This window comes from Zeus faber, assembly GCF_960531495.2.
Source record: "Zeus faber genome assembly, chromosome: 3".
NCBI lineage: Eukaryota > Metazoa > Chordata > Actinopteri > Zeiformes > Zeidae > Zeus > Zeus faber.
In genome coordinates this window covers 26,176,742-26,197,427 of record NC_137190.1, presented here as the reverse complement: position 1 = coordinate 26,197,427, position 20,686 = coordinate 26,176,742, and the positions used below count along the sequence as shown (strand labels likewise).

Genomic DNA, 20,686 nt, shown 5'->3' with positions numbered 1-20,686 from the left:
CATGACATTAGTGCTGGTATTTTTAGTGGTGTACAGAGATTAGGTAGAGATCAGACACCTTGAGTTTGCTTTATCTTTTGGTCTAACTTTTCTCCTTAAACAGTACCCTGAAGGCCAAAAGCCCCAGTCGGAAGAGGAACATCAGCCACAACAGCCGCGATGGAAAGACGAAAGGGATAGAGAACGAGACCGTGAGCGGAAAATAAAGGACGACAGACCAAGACTCAAGGACAGTAGTGGTGGTCCCAAAGAGGAGGTCAAAGAGGGCACTGACCCTCGCATCCCCTCTGAGGACCACCGGGCCATGGGCAAAGATCCACGCTCTAATGCTCACATGCAGTTCTCGTCACCACTAGCACAGCACCAAGGTTACATGCCCTACATACATGGTTACCCGTATGGACAAGGCTACGACCCCGGCCACCCAGGGTTCCGGGGGATGCCCTCAGTCATGATGCAAAATTACCCAGGTATTAGGCTGGAAATGCCGGTGAACGATATAAACCAATAAACCACAACATTAGAACCACCACTGATAACCACTTATATTGTGTAGCCCCTCCCTCATGCCACCAGAACAGCTCTGACCCATCTAGGCATGGACTCCACAAGATGTCTGAAGGTGTCCTGTAGTATATGGCACCAAGACGTTAGCAGCAGATCCTTTAAGTTCTGTAAGATGCGAGGTGGAGCCCCCATGTTCCAGCACATCCCACAGATGTTCGATCAGATCGGACTCTAATCCCGCCCATCCACATGATAGAGAAGAAAATGTAATTCATCAGACCAGGCCACATTCTTCCATTGCTCAATGGTCCAGTTCTGACGCTCATTTCAGGAGCTTTCGGCGGTGGACAGGGGTCAGCATGGGCACTCTGACCGGTCTGCGGCTACGCAGCATCATACGCAGCAAGCTGTGATGCACTGTGTGTTCTGACACCTTTCTATTATAGCAGCATTAACTTTTTCAGCAATTTGTGCTACAGTTGCTCTTCTGTGGGGTCAGACCAGACGGACTAGACTTAAATTAGCCCATGGGCGTCCGTGACCCTGTCCCCAGTTCACCGGTTGTCTTTCCTTGGACCACCCTTGGTAGGGACTAACCAGTCACTGGGAACACCCTATCAGACCTGCCGTTTTGGAGACGCTCTGACCCAGTCGTCTAGCCATCGCAATTTGGCCTTTGTCAAAGTCGCTCAGATCCCGACTTTTGTCCATTATTCCTGCTTCCAACACATCAACTTCAAGAACTGACGAGCAATGTTATTCACTTCACATCTCAGTGGTTTTCATGTTGTGGCTTATCGGTGTATATCGTAAAACAGATTCTTGAATATGGATGCACACTACATTGTTGAAACAGACCTACTGGCTACAGGTTAATAATGCAATTACCAGCTGTTACTTTGCATTCTTCTAACTACTCTGTCTGTCATCCTTAGGTTCTTACCTACCAGCAGGCTACCCATTTTCGCCATATGGGGGTAAAATAGCCGGAGGTGAGGAGGGCAGCGAGAAATCCCGCGCTAGCCCTACTGTGACTAAATCGGCAACAGACTCTAAAGCCCTGGATATACTGCATCAGCACACCAGCCAGTACAAAAGCAAGTCCCCCACCGTGGGTGACAAGCCCCCCCATGAGAGGGAGCAAGAGAGAGGAGTCGGAGGGGATCGGGAAAGGGAGCGAGAGAGGGAAAGGGAGAGAGACATGGACCGGCCACGCTCCTCGCCCTCCCAGCGCATCATGCCCTCTCACCACCACCTGGGCTATCCCCTGCTCTCAGGACAGTACGACTTGTCTTACACCACAGGTCAGTGTCATGCCAACACACCACCACCTGCTCGGCATTTTGACAAAATGTGATTCTAATTCCTTGTGTGGTATTAAAGAGGAGGGTAGAACTCTGTCCATGACTTAAATTAAAAGTAGCACCTGTAAACCAACTAGGCAGACTAGTAATTTAGGGTTAGGTCTATGAGCTTTTAGATGTATAATGCCCATAATTTCGAAGGCAGATCATTGATAGCACACTGCACTAGGTGTCTCCTCATCCGATACCGTTGCAAGTAGCAGCCTCACTTGCACAGAGTTTAGTGCTCGGCAATAAAACAATAGCGATAATTATTGTGATATTTTTTCCCTCAATACCGAAATAAAATAAGCCCAGTAAATTCGATAATTTCTTCCGCAGATTTGTTAATTTAGAGACATGTCAGGCAAGTGACAACAAAAAGCCAGTTCATTTGGATGATCTGAAGCTAACCTTTAAACTCCAGCCAATCACGTTTGTCGCTATAGAAAGAAGCCCCGCCCCCTCCCTCGTGGGTAGGTTGTGCTTGTTAACACACAGAGAGAGACAGAGAACGGCAGTGTCCAGAATGAGCAACTTGAAATAGAAGGAAAGAGATGATCGTTCGCAGCATTGAAAAATGAGGGCCGCATAGCTGTACATCGATAGTTTGGTGTTTTTTAGATATTTAAGTTCCAACCCACAGAAGATGGTAAATATCCATTGTGTAAAATATGTGGACGAGACGTGCCGACAAAGACGGTCAACACCAAAAACTTTATTTTTTATTTTTTTTTTTAGATTTAGGGCTAACTGCCATATTTATTTTGTATTTGATTGTGTACATTTTAATTGAAGTTAAATGTTATTATATAAAATAATATTGAGCATTTTTGTTTTCTGATTTTTTTTTTTTCTACCCATGTTTTTGTTTGATATTTATTTAGTTAAAAAAAACAGTTTAAAAGCTGTTCTTTTTTGTTGGAACATGTGATTTTTACAATGCAGATTTATATTTCAAGACTAGTGTTTATTTCACACAATGTCATTCCACCAATAAATGTGTTTTTTAAGATGCATCATGGCATACAACAGTCTGTAGGGAATAATAGAAAAGGAATTTAACAGAAATTGTGATTTATTTTTATATTTATTGTGATAAATATTTTTATCGAATGTTATGAAATATTTTATCGCGCTAACATTTTTGGCCATGACGTCCAGCACTAACGGAGGTTAGAACGACCCCCTTCAATAGTTGAGACAGCCAATAAACTGACATTGAAAACAACAAAAGCCAACAGAGTTCGACAGGTGAAACGTCTGCAACACTAGCAACCAGACAACCGCACAAGGCAGACCCTGAACTGTGCATAAACATTGTCAAAAATGAACAACCAGAACAAAATACTGAGCCGTTTAAACCTGAAAAATATTATTGGGCAGACATACCGGGGCTTTTTATTTTTTTTTTTCCTCCCACTCCACACGAGGGAACATTTTCCTCAGTGCGCCGTTTATTTAATTTGAACTGAAGGGAAATGCCTCTTTAACTCAATTGTGATAATGTTGATGTTTCAGACAGCACCCCGTGAAAAAGGCTTAGCCAAACAAAGCCCTCACTGCAACATAGCAAGCTACCCCGATGTGCAGTGCAGCACTTAGCTGCTCAGCTCATCCATCCTAAGCAGGTCTTTTGAGGACAAGTGGATCACTGCGTTATAACACACATGGAAAAAACCCGCTGAAGCTCGAGGCTGGCGCAGGCTGCATCGACCCCTAGTGGCAACTTGATCAGGCTACAACCGAATGTGTTTATAATCAAATATAGTTTGTATCGTGGAGACTATACAGCGACTAGACTTTGAGTGAGCATTATCTGTTGGTGTCGTTGGTGGATAAAGTGTGACTGAAATGCCTGTTTTTTTTTTTGTTTTCTTTTCTCTCTGCGTCCTCACAGGGAAACCTGACCGACACACCTCCACCGTGCAAAGATTCATGTGACTGGCTCACATGAGAAGAGGATTTCCCGGGTGTTCCCCTTTAGACATCAGTTGAATGGTGTTCCTATCTATATTTTTTTGTTGTTCTGTCCCAAGGCCTGGCAGATTGTCTTTCTCCCCTTTGCGAATGAACCCAAATTCTGAAACCTTGGACTATAATAGGACTGATATAACGCAGGTTCAAAGCCATCGCTCTCTGCCCCAAAACGCAGGGGAACCATCGACCCGCTGATTAACTAGTCTTTGCACTGTCAACAAATACAATGCAAAAAGAGACAGACTGCCTGAACATCAGAGGTTTTTTAATTATTATTGTTTTGACTACATTGTTTTTTTGTCATGTGCAGAATGAAATTGGCAGTGGATTTTTTTTTTTTTTTTTTGGGAGGGGGGGGTTTGGCTCATGGGAAAGGGGAGTCAAGCTAAATAAACAATTGACAAAAAGAAAAGTGAATCATGTTGAAATGATTGAACTATATGTCTTTGGCTTATTGTATGCCATGAAACAACAATATCCTTAACTTGACAATGATTTGGCTATATTTTGTGGGGAGAGGGAATGTGGCAATAGCTGCTCTCTTCAGAGACTTAAAAGCCTGAGATTGGAGTTTCCATTTTCCCATCATCATTGATGAATCCCGTTCTCGTGGAACCCTCTTCTTTTCATTTCAGGGATGATGTCATGTCTCGCGAAAGGACCGCATACACCTCAACGGAGAATAAACACTATTCGTGTTTTGTTTTTCTTATACTTTTTACTAGATGCTACTTCTATTCAGCGCTCCATATCATTGTTCAGCCTTGAGTGTGTGTGTGTCCTGTGCTGGTGTCATTGCTTCTTTTTTTTTTTTTTTTTTTTTGTTCCCCCCCCTCGCACATTGAAAATGGCCTCTTTTAAATCCTCACTCACTTTCAACATGCACTCACTTGGATAGTTGTAACCAGGGCTTTCTCACAATCACCTGACTTTGGCGTATGCCCATGCTGTGTCGAAAACGTGGATTCAACCGGTTTCTGTGCCGTAGCTCATGAATCCTCACTCGGAGGGATGAACTGACAACACCCTGCTAACATCTTTGATCAAATGTGACCCACTCGGAGGTAGTATGAACCAAAGGGGGAGGGATGAGAAGCATTCTGAAGGCTAAATGAGTTCTGGGTAAAATGGGAGCTCTTTCATGCACTTGGTGCATATAACACCCCTCTTGACAAACAGCCAAAAGGGCTGGAAAGGGCTGAGGCACTTTCCATAAAAAGACCCCGATACCGGTGCAATTAGATCTAAGAAGGCGATCTCTTTAGACCCCCCCCCCCCAAATCTAGAAGACATCCAAAATACCTAAGTTAGTCTATATTGGAATTTGAGTATAACACAGGAAATACAGTAGTGGTCCCGTTTCGCTTGGCAATTCCTTTCAGCCCTCTTAATCCCCAGGAGTGAAACCGTGTTCTTACACCATTCACATTGATTATTATTATTATTTTTTTGTTTGTTTGTTTTTTTTCTTTACGTATTTCATGGGTGTTGAAGAAGTGCACATTCCTGTTCTAAGCTGGTTGTGCTTTGTATGTTGGGAGTGCATTCAGGAACGATGGCCTCAGGAACGATGGCCCCAGAAAGGTGTTTTCTTTCTTTTTTTACATGATACTGAGAGTGGAAGATTGGCATGTAATCAGTGAGTTGGTGTTCTCAAATACTCTCTACAAAGATTGTTTTCGGTTTTGTTTGTGATAACTTTTTTTTTTTTCTTTTTTTTTTTTAACTTTCATATGTTCTTAGGTAGGTTCTTGGTTAAACATGTGATTTGAGACCTTTGTCAAGCCACTAGCTAATCTCAACTTTGAAACCCTCCAAAGTTATGCTATGCCAGATAACTGTTGGTTTGAACACTACTCATGAGCAGGAAACTGCGGCTCTTGGTTGGAAGGGTTCCAGGACATTCCGTGTGAGTGATTTCTTTTATTTTTCCCCGCCAAAGTCATAAAGACTCCGTATATCTCTGAACTGTGTGAATTTCCAACCAAGCAGAGTGGTGGTCTGACATGAATAAGATGAATGTGATTGTCTTTGTACTTTATCTTAGGCAGCTGTGATGTTGTCATTAAAGTCAGTGGGGTTTAGTACCAGCAAGCTGCATACATATAGTTTTATCAGAAAATGGTTGTGACAAGTGCATTTGTTCTCTCTCAGAGAGTAGTAATGTTATCTCAGTAGTAAAAGCAGAACCCAGTGAAAATCCATATATACTTAAAAGTGTATGAAAAGCCAGAAAAAGTAATGTTTGCTATCATCTTATTGGAAAGTGCTTGGCTCTGTATTTTGCAGGACTGTATTTGTTTCATGGTGAAGAGTATATTTATTGGCCGGCAGTTGTCTCAATTGGTGCCTAGCTGAACATTCTCCTGTGAAAATGCAGAGACACCTGCTTGTTTGTCTTTTCCTGACCCACCTACTGTCACTCAAAACCCCAGAGTACCAGGCACTCAATGGTACTCGCAAGGATGTTTACAATGTCTACATTTCTTTCTATGTGAGAAAATTCAGAACTCTTTCTCCTCCCTGCCCCGCCACCCCACTCACCTCTCCCTTCAGGAGTTTGTGTAAAGTGTACATTACCATGGTTCTTTTTTATACAATACTCTGTAACTTGCCTTTGTAAATTTGGGCTGGACAAAAAAATAAATCTTTTTATGAGATAATCTGTCATAAGGAGCTGCTCACTTGCTGGTGATGTTACACATTTCTGAGAATAATTTTGAATGGATGAAAACAGTGTTTTATTAAAATATATAACAAAGTGTCTTTATATAACAAGCAATGTCGGTTTTGGGCGTCATGGGATTTATGATTAATCGGTGATAGTTGCATCTGTTTCTTGTGTGGTTGTTCTTAGACTGCACTGCGGCTATTTGGCCACAGGAGAGCAGTGCATTCTAAAAGGCAAAGTCTATTTAATCATTAGTGAGCATCATGCTGTACTAGCCAATGGGTGCTGAAGTGAACATTGAATGGAAAACATGGATTTTCAAAATTAATGCACCTGTAAAAGTTGATATGCTGTTGTGCAGCTAACATTCTGGCTATATAAGCTTTAAAATATATTTTTGAAACGGCAGCCTTTCTCCACAAAACAAACTTCCATGTCGAGCATTAAATGTGTGCAAAATCCCAATCGAATGGCTGCAGAATGCACAAACACTAGCCAGCGTGACCCCATTTTTGACAGTGTCACTAAATGTATATCTGTACTAAATATCTACTTTTTTTTTTCTGACATCAGCCTTGACTTTCACATCTGCCAAGCTGCGTGGGTATTTTGGAAGTAATGCCACTGAACTGATGCATTAACATAATGCAATAGTGTTGGCGGAGGGTGATTATGGCGGGGGATGATTTTGTTGAGTGTAAATGTGAAATCTGATTATCCCCTATGCTCAGTGTGGGAGGAGGAGGAGGGCCAAAGGGGCTGGTTGGAAGAGAGATACACAGGGAGGGGGAAGCTCAGGACAGAAAAGTGCTGAGGCAATGGCTTTTTCAGAGGACAGCTGGCTGGCATCAGGACGGTGCTCTCAGCAGAAGAGCACCTCAAGGAAGGCGCCGGAGTTGTTTTTCGCCGAGCGTGAACCAGAGACGTGTTCCAGGAGGTGTACATGGGATGCACTATCTACGCAGCCAGCCCTGAGGGCCTTCCTGCCGACGAGGCCCCTGGCCGTGACAGATACTACATGCTCCACCACCACCGCCATCCCCGTGGAAACTGTAGCCAGAGGATAGCCGCAAGCAGAGCCAGGTCAGTCGCTGTCACTTGGCAACAACCCGCTGCAGCTTTTTGCCCATGGAAGGACGAGCTCAATGCAAGTAGAGCAGTACATGACTTAAACCAAGTCAGAACCAAGATAATTTAAAGGTATTTGTATGCATTTTATAAAGAGTGTATATGACTCCAAAGAAGAATTGCTTTGCTGTCAAATTGTGTCACCAAGTTAGTAAGAGCGTAACTGCAAAGCTCACATTAGTGGCCACCAGCTCGGCGACATGGACCCTTTTCGGAGGGGTGTCTTAGCATACCAACCACTCAGAATATTGACATAATATTCATATCAGCTGGTTTCCATGACATGTCAGCACCAGAATATACAATATGTAGATACTTCACAAATATTGTGTATATTCGTGCACTAGAAAGTTATGCAGACAATTATAATTACATTGTAATAATGCGAGCTACACCTGTGTTTACGTGAAAAGGATCCTTTTCATTTAATGAGTGGACTTCTTGTTTGCTTTTTTTTTTTGTTGTTGTTGTTGCTTGTTTTTCCCCTTTTTACACTCGGGTATTAAGGTTTTGTGACTCTTCCAAACGATGAGCACAGCTAAACTTGTGTCCATCTTCACTAAAAATAAGATTTTTTTTTTTTCCTTGAAATGGCCATACAGCTTCTGAAGAACCAAAAGTTGCTGCCCAAATAATTGATACATTAGTTTGCTTTCCAGTGAATGGTTGGATGCCATTGTATATCCATGGAATGAGTTGGTTTGACTTTACTTGACCCTGTAGCCACGGCCATGATGTGGCTATTATTAGAGTGGAGTCCCATATTCAATGACAGGGAAAAGTCATCTGGTAAAAAATTAAAATAAAAAAAACAACGCATCCCTAAATGTTTCTTTATGAAAAATATGTTACCTCAGTGTTCCGGTCCTGACTGCTGAGTAAGTAGTTGTAGGTCGCCAAAGCTTCGTAAAGGTCCTAAATGTGACTGTTTAAACTCTTAGTGCCGCCACAGCCTCCGGGGGGTTTGCAGACCCATTTCGCCAGACAAATGGATGACAGCGACAGTTATTACCCGCTCGGGGGAAACCTTGACGGGACGAGAAAGAGAGATCCCTCCATCGTCCAGGTCGGACCTCGGGGTGTTTAAGGCTTGAAGGTTCCAGATTCTTTATTTGTCCCATGCATTATACAAGGTATGAATAAAGATAGATAACAATAATCATTAGTAATAATTTTGTACTCACCCTGACTTAACCGCCACCCACCCATATGGACTAACTGGTTATCATAGTCAGGTGCACACGTGCTTCTTGTTAACTTCTGTTTGTGGATGTTATTTATATTTCATGTTATTTTTGCATCACGTCTGGACACGCACTTGGCTGCTGTGTTATCTTATTTGATGTTATCCAAATATAGCATCTTTCGTACACAACATGCAACTCAAAGACCTTTGCAATAATAGGCCATGAAATCGTTTTAAAAATGCCATAAATAAATGCAAACAAGTGAAATGCATTTCATAAAAACGGGTAAAAATCATACTAATATTTCGATTTAGTTCATCAATTTAGACCTTCAAGGATCACCATCGTTCCTCAGCGAGTTACTGGTCTTGAATTACGGCTCTTAAATTAAATGAATCCTATAGTACTGTGTGTATATAACACAAACAAAAAGCAAAAATCGAAGCATTATTATATACTGAACGAAAAAAATAGAGTTGTGTAATGTGGGGAAGTCCAGTAGCTAGCTAGCTAGCGGCTAATGGCTTAATCCTTTTAGGGAGACTGGAAGGTAGAAGAAAGGTAAACATGAGGCTCAGCCCACCTCGGCTCCGAGCCGGGGAGCTTGTCGAGTCAACACGCCAGCCTGCTGCTAGTCACCGGTGACGGCTCGAAGCCGCCGTGTTTCCCCTGCGTGGGGGGGCGGAAAATGCAGGAGAATATGATAAAGAAGACGAGGTAGATATGGCAGAGTAGCGGAGCGTGAGAGGTAAGAGACGCCGGGGAGAGAGGCGCAGAGGCGGCGCTTCAGGGCGTTGTGGCGCTTACCCTTCCACCGTCCGCGGTGTCCGCGCTACGCGTTCCGCTTTTACTGTTAACGTGCCTCGCGTTCACAGCTGATACGTTGAGTGTCGGACGAATAACGCGTCCGGTAGTTACGCGGTAGTTACTCGCAAACTAATATTAAACGGCGATGCGAAACTCGCCGACGATTCGTTTGCAGCGAACGAATCTTTTCATGGGTCGGATCTGGGGGCACACTGGAAAAATTGCCGGGAAAAACAAGTCGAACGAGGCTCGGACCTCGATTCGCGAAAGAGAAGAGCGACGCGCCCCAAAAGGGCTCCTGGAGTTGCGATTCAGCGAGCGGGCGAGCGAGGGATTCTACCGACACGCCGTCATTGACATTCAACGTGGGGGAGTTGGCGTTTGCCATAATTCACGTTGAGTGTGACTGATTTAGGTTTCGGCGCTCCCCCAAATCAATTCATTTTGACAGAAGTAAGTTATTTTTGAGAGCCGCAGTTTGAATTGTGCCGACAGAACTAAATGCACGTATTGAATGAGTTATTACTATTATTATTATTATTGTTGGTGTTGTGCGAGAATTCCGTGTCCAGCAGAGCCGAATGAACGAAGAGTCGGAAAAACAGAGCGGCTCTTTGACTGTGACTCGTGAAGAACCCAATCTTAAAAAATGAGTCGAAACCAATACATCTCTAATTAATTACTTAATCTAAATTATTTAATAGTGGTCGAATCGTAATTTGAAAAACCGCAATGCTTAATAAATCCACGCTATTTTGTATGGAATTGTGATGGTCACCTGTCTCTTTTGAACAGTGTATTGTTTGGCAATTCACTAAGGCAGTGGAAAAAGAAAATAAATGAGTCATTATCTTTCGTAAGATATTTGATTTCAAGATCAGTCACTGTCGCTTTGAACTTGTTTCCGTGTTACCGAAGTACCTCACAGTGAACTGCACTCAGCTTAGGTTGTGTACTAAAACATGTACAGGCACTCCTCACTTAACGACCTACCTGTTTAATGGCCGTTCAGACTAAAGACGAGCTCTCTGACCAGTCTGTATTGTGCCCTGCGTACAATACCGCGGCGTCTCAGCGTCAAGCATCTCATTGCGCATCACCCTTTATATACTATATACACTGTATACATCTCATCTCATCACCGTTCTCACTCTCGTTCCCACAGTCTGTCAGTATTCACTACACTAGCGTTCTCAACGGCCACGCCCCCTTACCGTGAAACAACACGGGTCCTCGATTATCGACCAATTCAGGGAACTCGGTCGTTAAGTGAGGTATGCAGGTACTCCTCACTTAAGGACCGAGTTCCATTTCTACGACCCGGTCGTTACTCTAATTGGTCGATAAGCCAGGGTCCGCCCCCTTACCGTCATTTCAGTCTTGGAGGTTGCGAACGCTAGTGTCGTGAATACTGACTGACTGAAGGAACGAGACTGAGAAAGGGTGACGTGGGATGAGATGCTTGACGCTGAGATGCGTGCAATATGCTGCGGTATCGTACACATCGTACATTACAGGCTGGTCAGAGAGCTGGTCTTAAGTCCAAACGGTCGTTAAACAGGTAGGTAATTAAGTGAGGAATACCTGTATTTTTTGGGTTATGCAGCCGAAAGAGAGATAAGAGCAGAATGCAGCGCAGGGTCTGTCAGGACTACAAGAGGTTGTCAGGCTAATCTGTGTTGATAGAGTAGACTTCCTTCACAGTCCAAAGGCTGTGTAAGTCAGTCTCCCATGGTCAGAACACTGTCAAACACCGTTCAATCAGGCATAGTGGCTGATTTTTCACGCCATGCCTTTGTTCCGACAGCCCAATATTCTGAAAGCCCAATAGTTCGAAAAATGTCCCATTGGAGATGTAATTCGAACCCAACCATGTGTAACCTTATACCGAAACCTAAAGGGGACCTATTATGCAAAACTTACTTTTTCAGTCCCTGTGCACATACATTTGAGTCTCTGTTGGGCCTACTAACACACCAACTGTGAATGAAGATAACCCTGTCGGTTTTCTGTGAGCTGTCTATTTCAGAAAACATGGTGGTGAGATATGCCGTTCCGATTTGCAGACCCTCCTTGTCAAGAGGGGCTTCAGTAGAATTAGAACTGCTCCCCCATCTGAGTAATTCCACCCACAGCTGGAGAATAACAAGCACTGCTGGGAAGACCAGCACAAATCTTTTAAACGAAAGAGGATTAATACCACCCTCTGTGAAGAAACTGCAGTCGCACGTAGTCTAAGTATTTAAAAAGTAATTTATTTCGAAAAAATAAGTATGCAGTAGATATACTTTAGGCTGCGGTGCACAATATGCTGTGCGTTTCTACAAATTTTTTGTTTTTTTAACATAGATGTATTCATTTCATTTTATTTTCCAACGTTTACATGAAACAAAAAATCCTGCATGCAGTGTCCGTGTCTTCCACAAGCCTGGAGCACGGCAACCAAAGTCCGAACTTACTTTTAAATTAGGCCTTCTAGATTTAATATTAGTGACGATTCAGCAACTAGATTGCTTTATTTCTTGCCTCAAATTTGATCAGAAATAAGATTTTGCTGTACTGATACAATTTAAATCAGTTTTATTGACGAAATACAACCGAACCCGGAAATAAACCTCAAACCCCATTGGCTCAAGGAACTAAAAACCTGGCAGCTCATTTACATTTAAAGCGACGTACTCAAGCAGCCCATTTTAAAACAGGATGGTTTAGAGGCATTATAGACTGGCTAGAATGCATAATCTTTGTGGTATTTTCAGCAAAAAAAACTTAAACATGTTTTGGGGACCTCAGAGACCTTCATCAACTTGTTGAAAAGGAGCATAATAGGTCCCCTTTAACCATCTCTAACCTTATACCTAAACTTAACCATCTCTAACCTTATACCTAAAATGAATCACCTCAAACCCGACATCTTTTGGACTATAGGGGTTTTCGGAATAAGGGCCGGTCGGAACAATGGTCAGTCCCCTCATACATACACTATACGAATATATAAACATAAAAATACCTGTATGTGCAGATAAGGACTACATACACAGATAGACATACAGTATGCACATACACACAAGCATAATGACCAGATGAATGAAATGTCAGCAAAATTAATAATAAACAGATAAAAACATGTGCTGGTCGGGGAAACCTGCCATCTGGACCAGGCATTTCAGGATTCAAGAGGTTTATTTGTCACATTTTTGGCAGCAGGACGACAGCGGCACACACCAGATGAAATGATACGACCCGGCCTTATTTTCACTGACAAGCATAATTCAGTATGTGTTATTCAATTGGTTAATTACTTATTTACATTTACTATAGAAACTATCGTATACACTGAAGTGACTGTATGTCATACCTGTGTGTGTGTGTGTGTGTGTGTGTGTGTGTGTGTGTGTGTGTGTGTGTGTGTGTGTGTGTGTGTGTGTGTGTGTGTGTGTGTGTGTGTGTGTGTGTGTGTGTGTGTGTGTGTGAATATATTAAACATGCCAACAGAGCATATTTGCATGTGTACTACCTACTAGCCAGAAAGTCCTAAAGGGGTGTAACTTAAAAAGTCTGTGCTAAAACGAGAATCAAAGCCTTTCTTTTGTTGGTGTCAGAGTTAGTTTGAAAACAAACTTCAGACAATATTCTTTTATTGTGTTTTTTATATAAATATTTGAGGTAAATGTTTAAAAGGGCAGAATTCATTCCTCAAAATAACATTTTCCAGGGGTTTTCATTGCCAACCATCACAGAGAGCAGAAGTAACCAAGGGGAAATATATATATATTTTTTAATACATTTCTCAGCCTTAATTTATTGAGAATTTTTAGATAGAAATGCATTTGTACATGTAGATGTTGATGATGATGATAGATGTTGGTTTTGCATTCAGTGGCAACACGATGAAGCAAAAAGGCATCAAACATATCCTCTGTAATTGGAGCTGTAGGTACTGTATATGCGTAGGCAGGGCACATGTAAATATTTGTGTCACACAAATATTTCCACGGCGCCACGCGGCAAAGGGGTTATAGGTGTTTGTTGAAATAAACGAGAAAGGTGTCGTTTATGTTTCTTTAAGGGCCGCCTCAGAGGCAGTGACCAGATTACAGTTCATTGGAGTGGAGTTGGCCTCGTGACAGCGGAGGCTGCTTCCCTCCTGAGACGGGGAAGGACCGTCTACAGGGCGAGAGGGAGGAGAGGGGAGGCGTCCAATTAGAGCGTATGAAAGACAGCAAGGAGAGATGGAGGGAGGGAGGGTTGAAGAGCCAAAAGGTCACTTTGTGTGGCTCAACACACTATCCGCTCTGTTCCCTTGAGAACGCGCCCTGGGTGTTTCAGACTGTATTTACGTGTTCACGGCTGCAAGCGGGCTGTGTTGAGTTTGACTTCTGGGCTTCATATACATGTAGAATAGGTCATTTACTGTACCTCCATGTTTCTAAAACAAATATGAAAACAGGTATGCAATGTGTCTCCTGACCAAGACCCTACCTGGTTTAACGTGATTACCAAATGAATGAACAAAAAAGGTAAGACCAGTGTTGTGTATTATTTTCTTTTCAAAGTGAAGTAATCAAACGTTATACAAACTGACTTTAAACAACAGGCATATTATTTCCCTTTTAAAGAATTAACTTTTTCAATTAAAATGTAATAATGTGGGGATTGGTTTGGCTATATTTAGCCCAGATACGTCTGAACCACAAACGTTTTAAGTGTTAAAAGTCCCTTTTTTGTGCAATCAAAGCTACATTAAGCAAAATTCAAAGAATTGACAATTTGTACAAAAAACAACAACACAGTAATGACTACTTGTAAGCCTGGGTATTGAAATGTTATTGACTGATTTACAGCCATATAATTGTGTATGAAGTAATTGTGTGACATCCAATGCCAAATATCAGCGCCTAAGTACTTCATCTCTCAAGTGCCATTGAGCCAAAAATAAATCTGAAGGATTATACGGCAAAGATGTCATGGAATTTTCTAGTTGGAAGGATTTTTAAAGTTTTTGATTCCATTTACCGGTATATAAAAACAGAGGAAGTTGATATGGGGAAAAAAATCACTCTCAGGAACTAGTATCAAAGCAACATATCTGTACTAGTACCCAGAGGAATTTACCTTAAATCTAACAATACCCAGCCCAGCCCTAATTACGTGTGGGGCTATTTTCAAACCTGTGCAGAGTATTAACAATTGATGTCAACATAAGTTTCGAAAGCCGAGCAAAATGTAAACACACGGAATAGCTTCCCGTGGTGGCTCATGACAACCGTCAGGTGTATGTTTCGACTTCGTGACTGGTGGCTCGAGTGACCTGTGATGTATTATCTGCGGGTCGACTTCCTCAAAACGCTCTCATTTCCTGTTTCTTAACGTCAAGATTGTCCCTGCGTCTTTCAAGTTCTGTAGCAGCTTGTAACTACAGGATATTTGCCAGTGCCCGCAGACCCACTCCACCAACCTAAAACCACTAGAAGCATGTGGACAAATCCACCCATGATCCTAACATATAACCTGAAATTTGACTGAAATCCCTTTCATATATTGATTGGTTAGGAGGGGTTTTTAGTATGGAGATGTGATGATTTGTAAAAAAGTGTTATAATGCGATAATTTACCCAACCAGTGGTGCTTCTGGGTCTCCTTCCCTGACAGCACAACACCCTTGTCCCCCCCCCCGGTCCTACTCCACTTCACTATTCCAGACGCTGTTTCACCCAATGCGGCCTCGACGACCCTCCTCTCCCTTTCATAAGATCTTCACAGTGCGGACAAACCTTTTTTAGCGAGAGGACTAAACGCTCATCCATCGCGGGCCAAAACTAATGCCACTCCATCTAATTGCAGATTTATCCGATTATTATACACGGGGTCACCGGCTCTCCATGTCCCCGCACCAGGACACAACGTGCCTCTGTTGAATGATGTAAGGGCTGTTCCGCCGACTGTCCTACTGAAGGATTTTAAAGGACCGGATTCTTGGCCCCCGCTCGGGGTCTGCGCAGTGGGATTAAAGATTTGGGCAAGTACGGGGATTAACAGGCGCTGAGTTAATGGTTCTCTTCAGCACATATTACCCCTTTCCCACTGCACTAAAAACCCCGTAACACCTGGTAACATCCGACATTTGTCACCAGTGGGAATGGAAAAACCCGGGTCTCAGTGAAATAGACACCAGTTTTAATCGGCTCCACCTCCGATCGGCTCTGATGTGAACAGGACACCCGGGTCGACCCACAAATTTTTTTTCCCACACGATGCGTCACATGTTGAAATTCTGACCGCTGGCGCATTAATAGACAGGAATATCTATGTATCATTCCATCATTTCTGATCCCATTTAGAATCCAAAATCAGAACCGGTCCCCTCTCCCTGCGGCAGAAGGACCGGTGCACGTCGCCCCGGCGCTCCTTGCTGCTTCTACTGTAGAGTTGGGTCGTTGATGAACGATCCGATTGTCTTGAACAGCTAGAAATGTTGTTTTTTTTCAAGTTTTACAGTTTAATGTTGTTGTTTGTTTAAGTTGCTGTCTCCTCGACTGTTTTATTCCCAACCACACTAAAACCACGACATGCCCCTTTTCCGACGTGTTCATGAGGTAGAACGTGACGCACCAGAAAAAAACGGCATTTCTCCTGGCAATGGGAAAGGTGTCAATCCCCTATTTCTAGCGGCTGTTTTTCCTTTTCCTATCATCACTTCATATTTAAGATTCATGAGATGCAATTCTTCTGCGTTGCTCTTTGTAAGTTACTCCATTGCCGTTACCACTTGAGAAGCAGATCTAGGATCCGTGGCCCCCGGAAACAAGTTTCTGGACAGTTTCTCCACTTGACATAATAGAACAGGAACACTCTTCTCTTCTCTCTTTGCTCTCCTCTGCGGTTGTGGATGGCCAGTCACCTGTTCCATCTTGAAACACGAAGAGCCTGTTGTTCCAAGTGGCTCCTGGCTCAGCTGTGTTGCCTGTGGCCAATTAAAGATAATATGCAGGGAACTCTGTGTTCACCAGCTCCTTTCCATCCACACCTGTAATTACTGTGGGCAGGTGCTAACTACTTCCTACTCCCAGTGGAAAATATTGTGGCGGCCAGCGTTACATTACATTTTCATATACAAGGAGTGTCTCTCTGTAAGGATTGGAAAAGCCTAATTCAGGGGCTTAGTGGCAGCATGATTGTTAGTATTGACTGTAGGTATGAGTAGAAATGATACAGCTATCAGCTCCATCATTAAAACCACCACTTATAACCATTAATATTGTGTAGCTCCCCCTCGTGCCGCCAAAACAGCTCTGACCCGTGGAGGCATGGACTCCACAAGACCTCTGGAGGTGTCCTGTGGTGTCTGGCACCAAGACGTTAGCAGCAGATCCTTTAAGTCCTGTAAGTTGTGAGGTGGGGCCCCCATGGATCGGGCTTGTTGTTCCAGCACATCCCACAGATGCTCAATCAGATCGGGCCCTAACCCCGGCCATCCACATGATGTAGAAGAAAACGTGATTCATCACACCAGGCCACCTTCTTCCATTGCTCCATGGTCCAGTTTTGACGCTCACATGCCAAATTGTAGGTCCTTTTTGTGGTGGACAGGGGTCTCTCTGACCGGTCTGCGGCTACGCAGCCCCCTATACTGCAAGCTGTGGTGCACTGTGTGTTCTGACACCTTTCTATCATAGCAGCATTCACCTTTTCAGCAATTTGCTCTACAGTTGCTCTTCTGTGGGATCGGACCAGACGGGCTAGATTTCGCTCCCCACATGCATCAATGAGCCCATGGACACCCATGACCCTGTCGTCGTTTCACCGGTTGTCCTTCCTTGGACCACTTTTGATAGGTAATAACCACTGCACACCGGGAACACCCCACAAGACCTGCTGTTTAGAAGATCGTCTGACCAAGTCGTCTAGCCATCACAATTTGGCCCTTGTCAAAGTTGCTAAGATCCTTACGCTTGCCCATTTTTCCCTGCTTCCAACACATTTACTTCAAGAACTGGCTGTTCACTTAGTGCCTCATAAATCCCACCCCTTGACAGGTGCCAATGTAACAAGATGAGCAATGTTATTCACTTCAACTGTCATTGGTTTTAATATTGTGGTTTATCGGTGTAGATGGATATACTGTACAGGGTGAATAAATATATATATTTTTTTAACAAACATATGTAAAGTGGTTGACAATGGGGCAAACAGACCGCATCAGATGGTTAACAATGGCCTCAATCTGGTTGCCTGAGGCAACTGGGCAACTATTATTGCTGTGTGGCAGTCTTTCTGCAAGTTTCATTAGCAGTCAACTTGGAAGCCGGTGCCAATTATTTGCTCCATCAACGCTCCTTATTCATTTTTTGGCAAATGTATCCACGTCTCCATTTATTGCAGGGCCAGAACCATGACGGAGCAGCCAGAGCACAGCGACGAGACGGGCCTGATCTCCACGCAGGAGCTGGAGCCCTCAAAGGATGACGAGGCACAAGGACACTTCAGGCAAGACGCTCACACTCACTATGCAAAAATGTTTCTGCACTTAGGTACACAAACTAACTACTTTATTAGACTTTGTATGCCCTGCCTCCTCTTACTTTCCACTGTCAAGAGCGCGCGCGCGCGCACACACACACACACACACACACACACACACACACACACTCACAAACACACACACCATCTGCATCCTGTACATGGTCATGAGGTTGGACCCCTGGAGGTTTTACTTTCTTTTATTTGGGTCGTATTTGATGTCAAACAATGGCCACACACACATACACAAAGCACGCAAACAGATATTTAACTCCACAGACTAAACACAGACATCCCATAACTGTTGAACTCGCTATTGTTCAAATAACGGCGGCTTTATTTCGGAATTGTGAGAGAATTCATAATGATTTATTTGCGTGTGTGTGTGTGTGTGTGTGCGTGCGTGCGTGTGTGTGTGTGTGTGTGTGTGTGTGTGTGTGTGTGTGTGTCCAGAGGCTTGATGTAAGACAACCAAGTTTTCCTCTCATTGGAATAGACACTTCATCATCATATGACGTGTGTGTGTGTGTGTGTGTGTGTGTGTGTGTGTGTGTGTGTGTGTGTGTGTGTGTGTGTGTGTGTGTGTGTGTGTGTGTGTGTGTGTGTGTGTGTGTGTGTGTGTGTGTGTGTGTGTGTGTGTCCAGAGGCTTGATGTAAGACAACCAAGTTTTCCTCTCATTGGAATAGACACTTCATCATCATATGACGTGTGTGTGTGTGTGTGTGTGTGTGTGTTATATAAGAGGGATCGGAGGCAGGCGCATTGTAATCCTGTGGAATCTTTCCTGGGAGGGGATTTGGCAGCAAGGTGAGAAGTGTGTTTATAGAATGACTCTGGTACGGAAGGTGCCCTGACTGGCCCTGTGTGCAGCACATGTCACGTCTTGAAGCTGTGCTGTATGGTGTTCCCTGTGAGTGGGATTTGGTTAACACTGCAAACAAAAAAAAAAAAAATGTGTTCCCCCTTGAACTTCTTATTCTTTTATTTTCATTCATGTCTTCAGACTTGTCTAAACCTGAAGCAGTATCATTTTTAGGATTTTGAACACTAAGGTATTATTAATCTTAAGTGCAGCCTTAATGTTTTTAATTCAAATAATTCTCCTCTGAAATTTGTCTCACCTCTTTGAGTCATTTAGCACATATTCTGACATATTTTACTGAATGCAAAGCATTGGAGACACATTGTGATTATATAATTAGTGGATCTGCGGTCAGTCCTGACACGCTTGTCGATCCAGCCCAGTGCCCTTGCCGTACCGACTTCCTGTCCCTGTAATTAAGTCCTGACCTTGGTACCGGCAGAATCCTTTTCCTCTCTCATTTAGGATTCCATTTGCCATTCCTCCAACTGGTAATAAGCTCTAAGAGTCGGTCTCACTGCCACTGGCACTTACACACACACACACACACACACACACACACACAGAAGTGCAAACACATTCATTTATTAAGGATTTTTATTTAGTATATTTTAAGATTATAGGGCCAAAGTGGCTACAGTATATTAAATGGCACAAACTGGAGAGGCTTGGAGAGGCAGCGCTGGAGTGTTTGGTCTGCTGGACAGTGTCACTGGTACCTGATATTTAGTCTACTAAGCCCCTCAGTGCTTCTGGAGGACAACATTTTGATGTTTTACACAACTTTGCATCAGTGTCTGATAAGTAATTTCCAGCAGGCCTCCGTTCGGGCCTTATTTAACAAAAGCTTTATTGATAAAGCATCCATGCTATGCTGCCATTATACCCGTTAACCGGTAGCGATTACAGACGTACTGTAAGTGGTATTTATTTATTTGAAGAGGAGCTGCATGAAAGAGAGAGAGAGAGAGACTACAGAGGAGTGTGTGTTTTCAATAATCCTTCTCCCCTGTCACCTGGGAGTACCGAGCCACTGTGGAGTCTTTTAATAGGCTGCATCCAGCCGGCAGGAAGGCTCGAGCACAGACACAAGCTCACAGCCCCATTGTTCACTCCACACTCGTAGACTAATAGCACGTCTCCTCCAGGATCACAGTCGAGATAACATTGCACTTTGCTGTTTTTCAACCCCCGAAAGAACAAAATTAAAGATAGATGTGAATGCTGAAACAGATCGCGGGTTAGGGTTTGACAATTTTCTCCTGAAATGTTTGTTTATCTCTGTGCTTATTATTACGATAATTTCGTTAGTTATTGATGAACCATCAGTTATAATTGTTATTATACATATTTGCATTTGCCTACAATGTAAGCAAGTCCATCAAAAGGAAAAATGCGAAAATATAGGATTTTGCTTTTATTAGCCTCCCCGTGACACTGCTTTCTGAGGTGATGCACTCATCTTTATTCCATCTTTTCCATTGTGCTAAGACCACCAGAAATGTTCATGGAAGGCTTCTCTAGTAGCGTGCAGTGCAGCCATGTTACTCAATGTTATGTCTTTTAGTTGTCGTTTATCATTTATTATGACCTTCAAGGGGTCATTCCTATCGTATTAAATTGTTGACTTATTTTGAGTAATATCAGACGATCAGATGTGCAGGCTGTATGATTGTTGCT

The 20,686-nt window shown here is 43.1% G+C and overlaps 2 protein-coding genes across 6 annotated transcripts in view; both read left to right on the top strand.

Moving 5' to 3' along the window:
- znf609b (zinc finger protein 609b) overlaps positions 1–3,973 on the top strand; it is a gene marked incomplete at its 5' end in the record, with an annotated part of 61,803 nt that extends 57,830 nt beyond the window's left edge. Inside the window, 3 exons of the mRNA XM_079997374.1 lie at positions 104–470; positions 1,443–1,811; positions 3,751–3,973. Of these exons, the coding sequence (XP_079853500.1) occupies positions 104–470; positions 1,443–1,811; positions 3,751–3,794 (780 nt within the window). The 3' untranslated portion in view covers positions 3,795–3,973. The remainder of the gene's footprint in view (positions 1–103; positions 471–1,442; positions 1,812–3,750) is intronic.
- Positions 3,974–7,435: 3,462 nt separating this feature from the next.
- The window catches only part of gramd2aa (GRAM domain containing 2Aa), a 37,360-nt gene continuing 24,109 nt past the window's right edge, over positions 7,436–20,686 (top strand). For 2 of the 5 annotated variants that reach the window (XM_079998237.1, XM_079998233.1), the window contains exons 1-2: positions 7,436–7,584; positions 18,006–18,110. In XM_079998237.1, the coding sequence (XP_079854363.1) occupies positions 7,445–7,584; positions 18,006–18,110 (245 nt within the window). In that variant the 5' untranslated portion in view covers positions 7,436–7,444. Of the gene's footprint in view, positions 7,585–7,631; positions 7,702–8,633; positions 8,763–9,428; positions 9,565–18,005; positions 18,111–20,686 lie in introns of those variants that run through there. The other 3 variants (XM_079998236.1, XM_079998234.1, XM_079998235.1) reach the window with 3 other exon arrangements.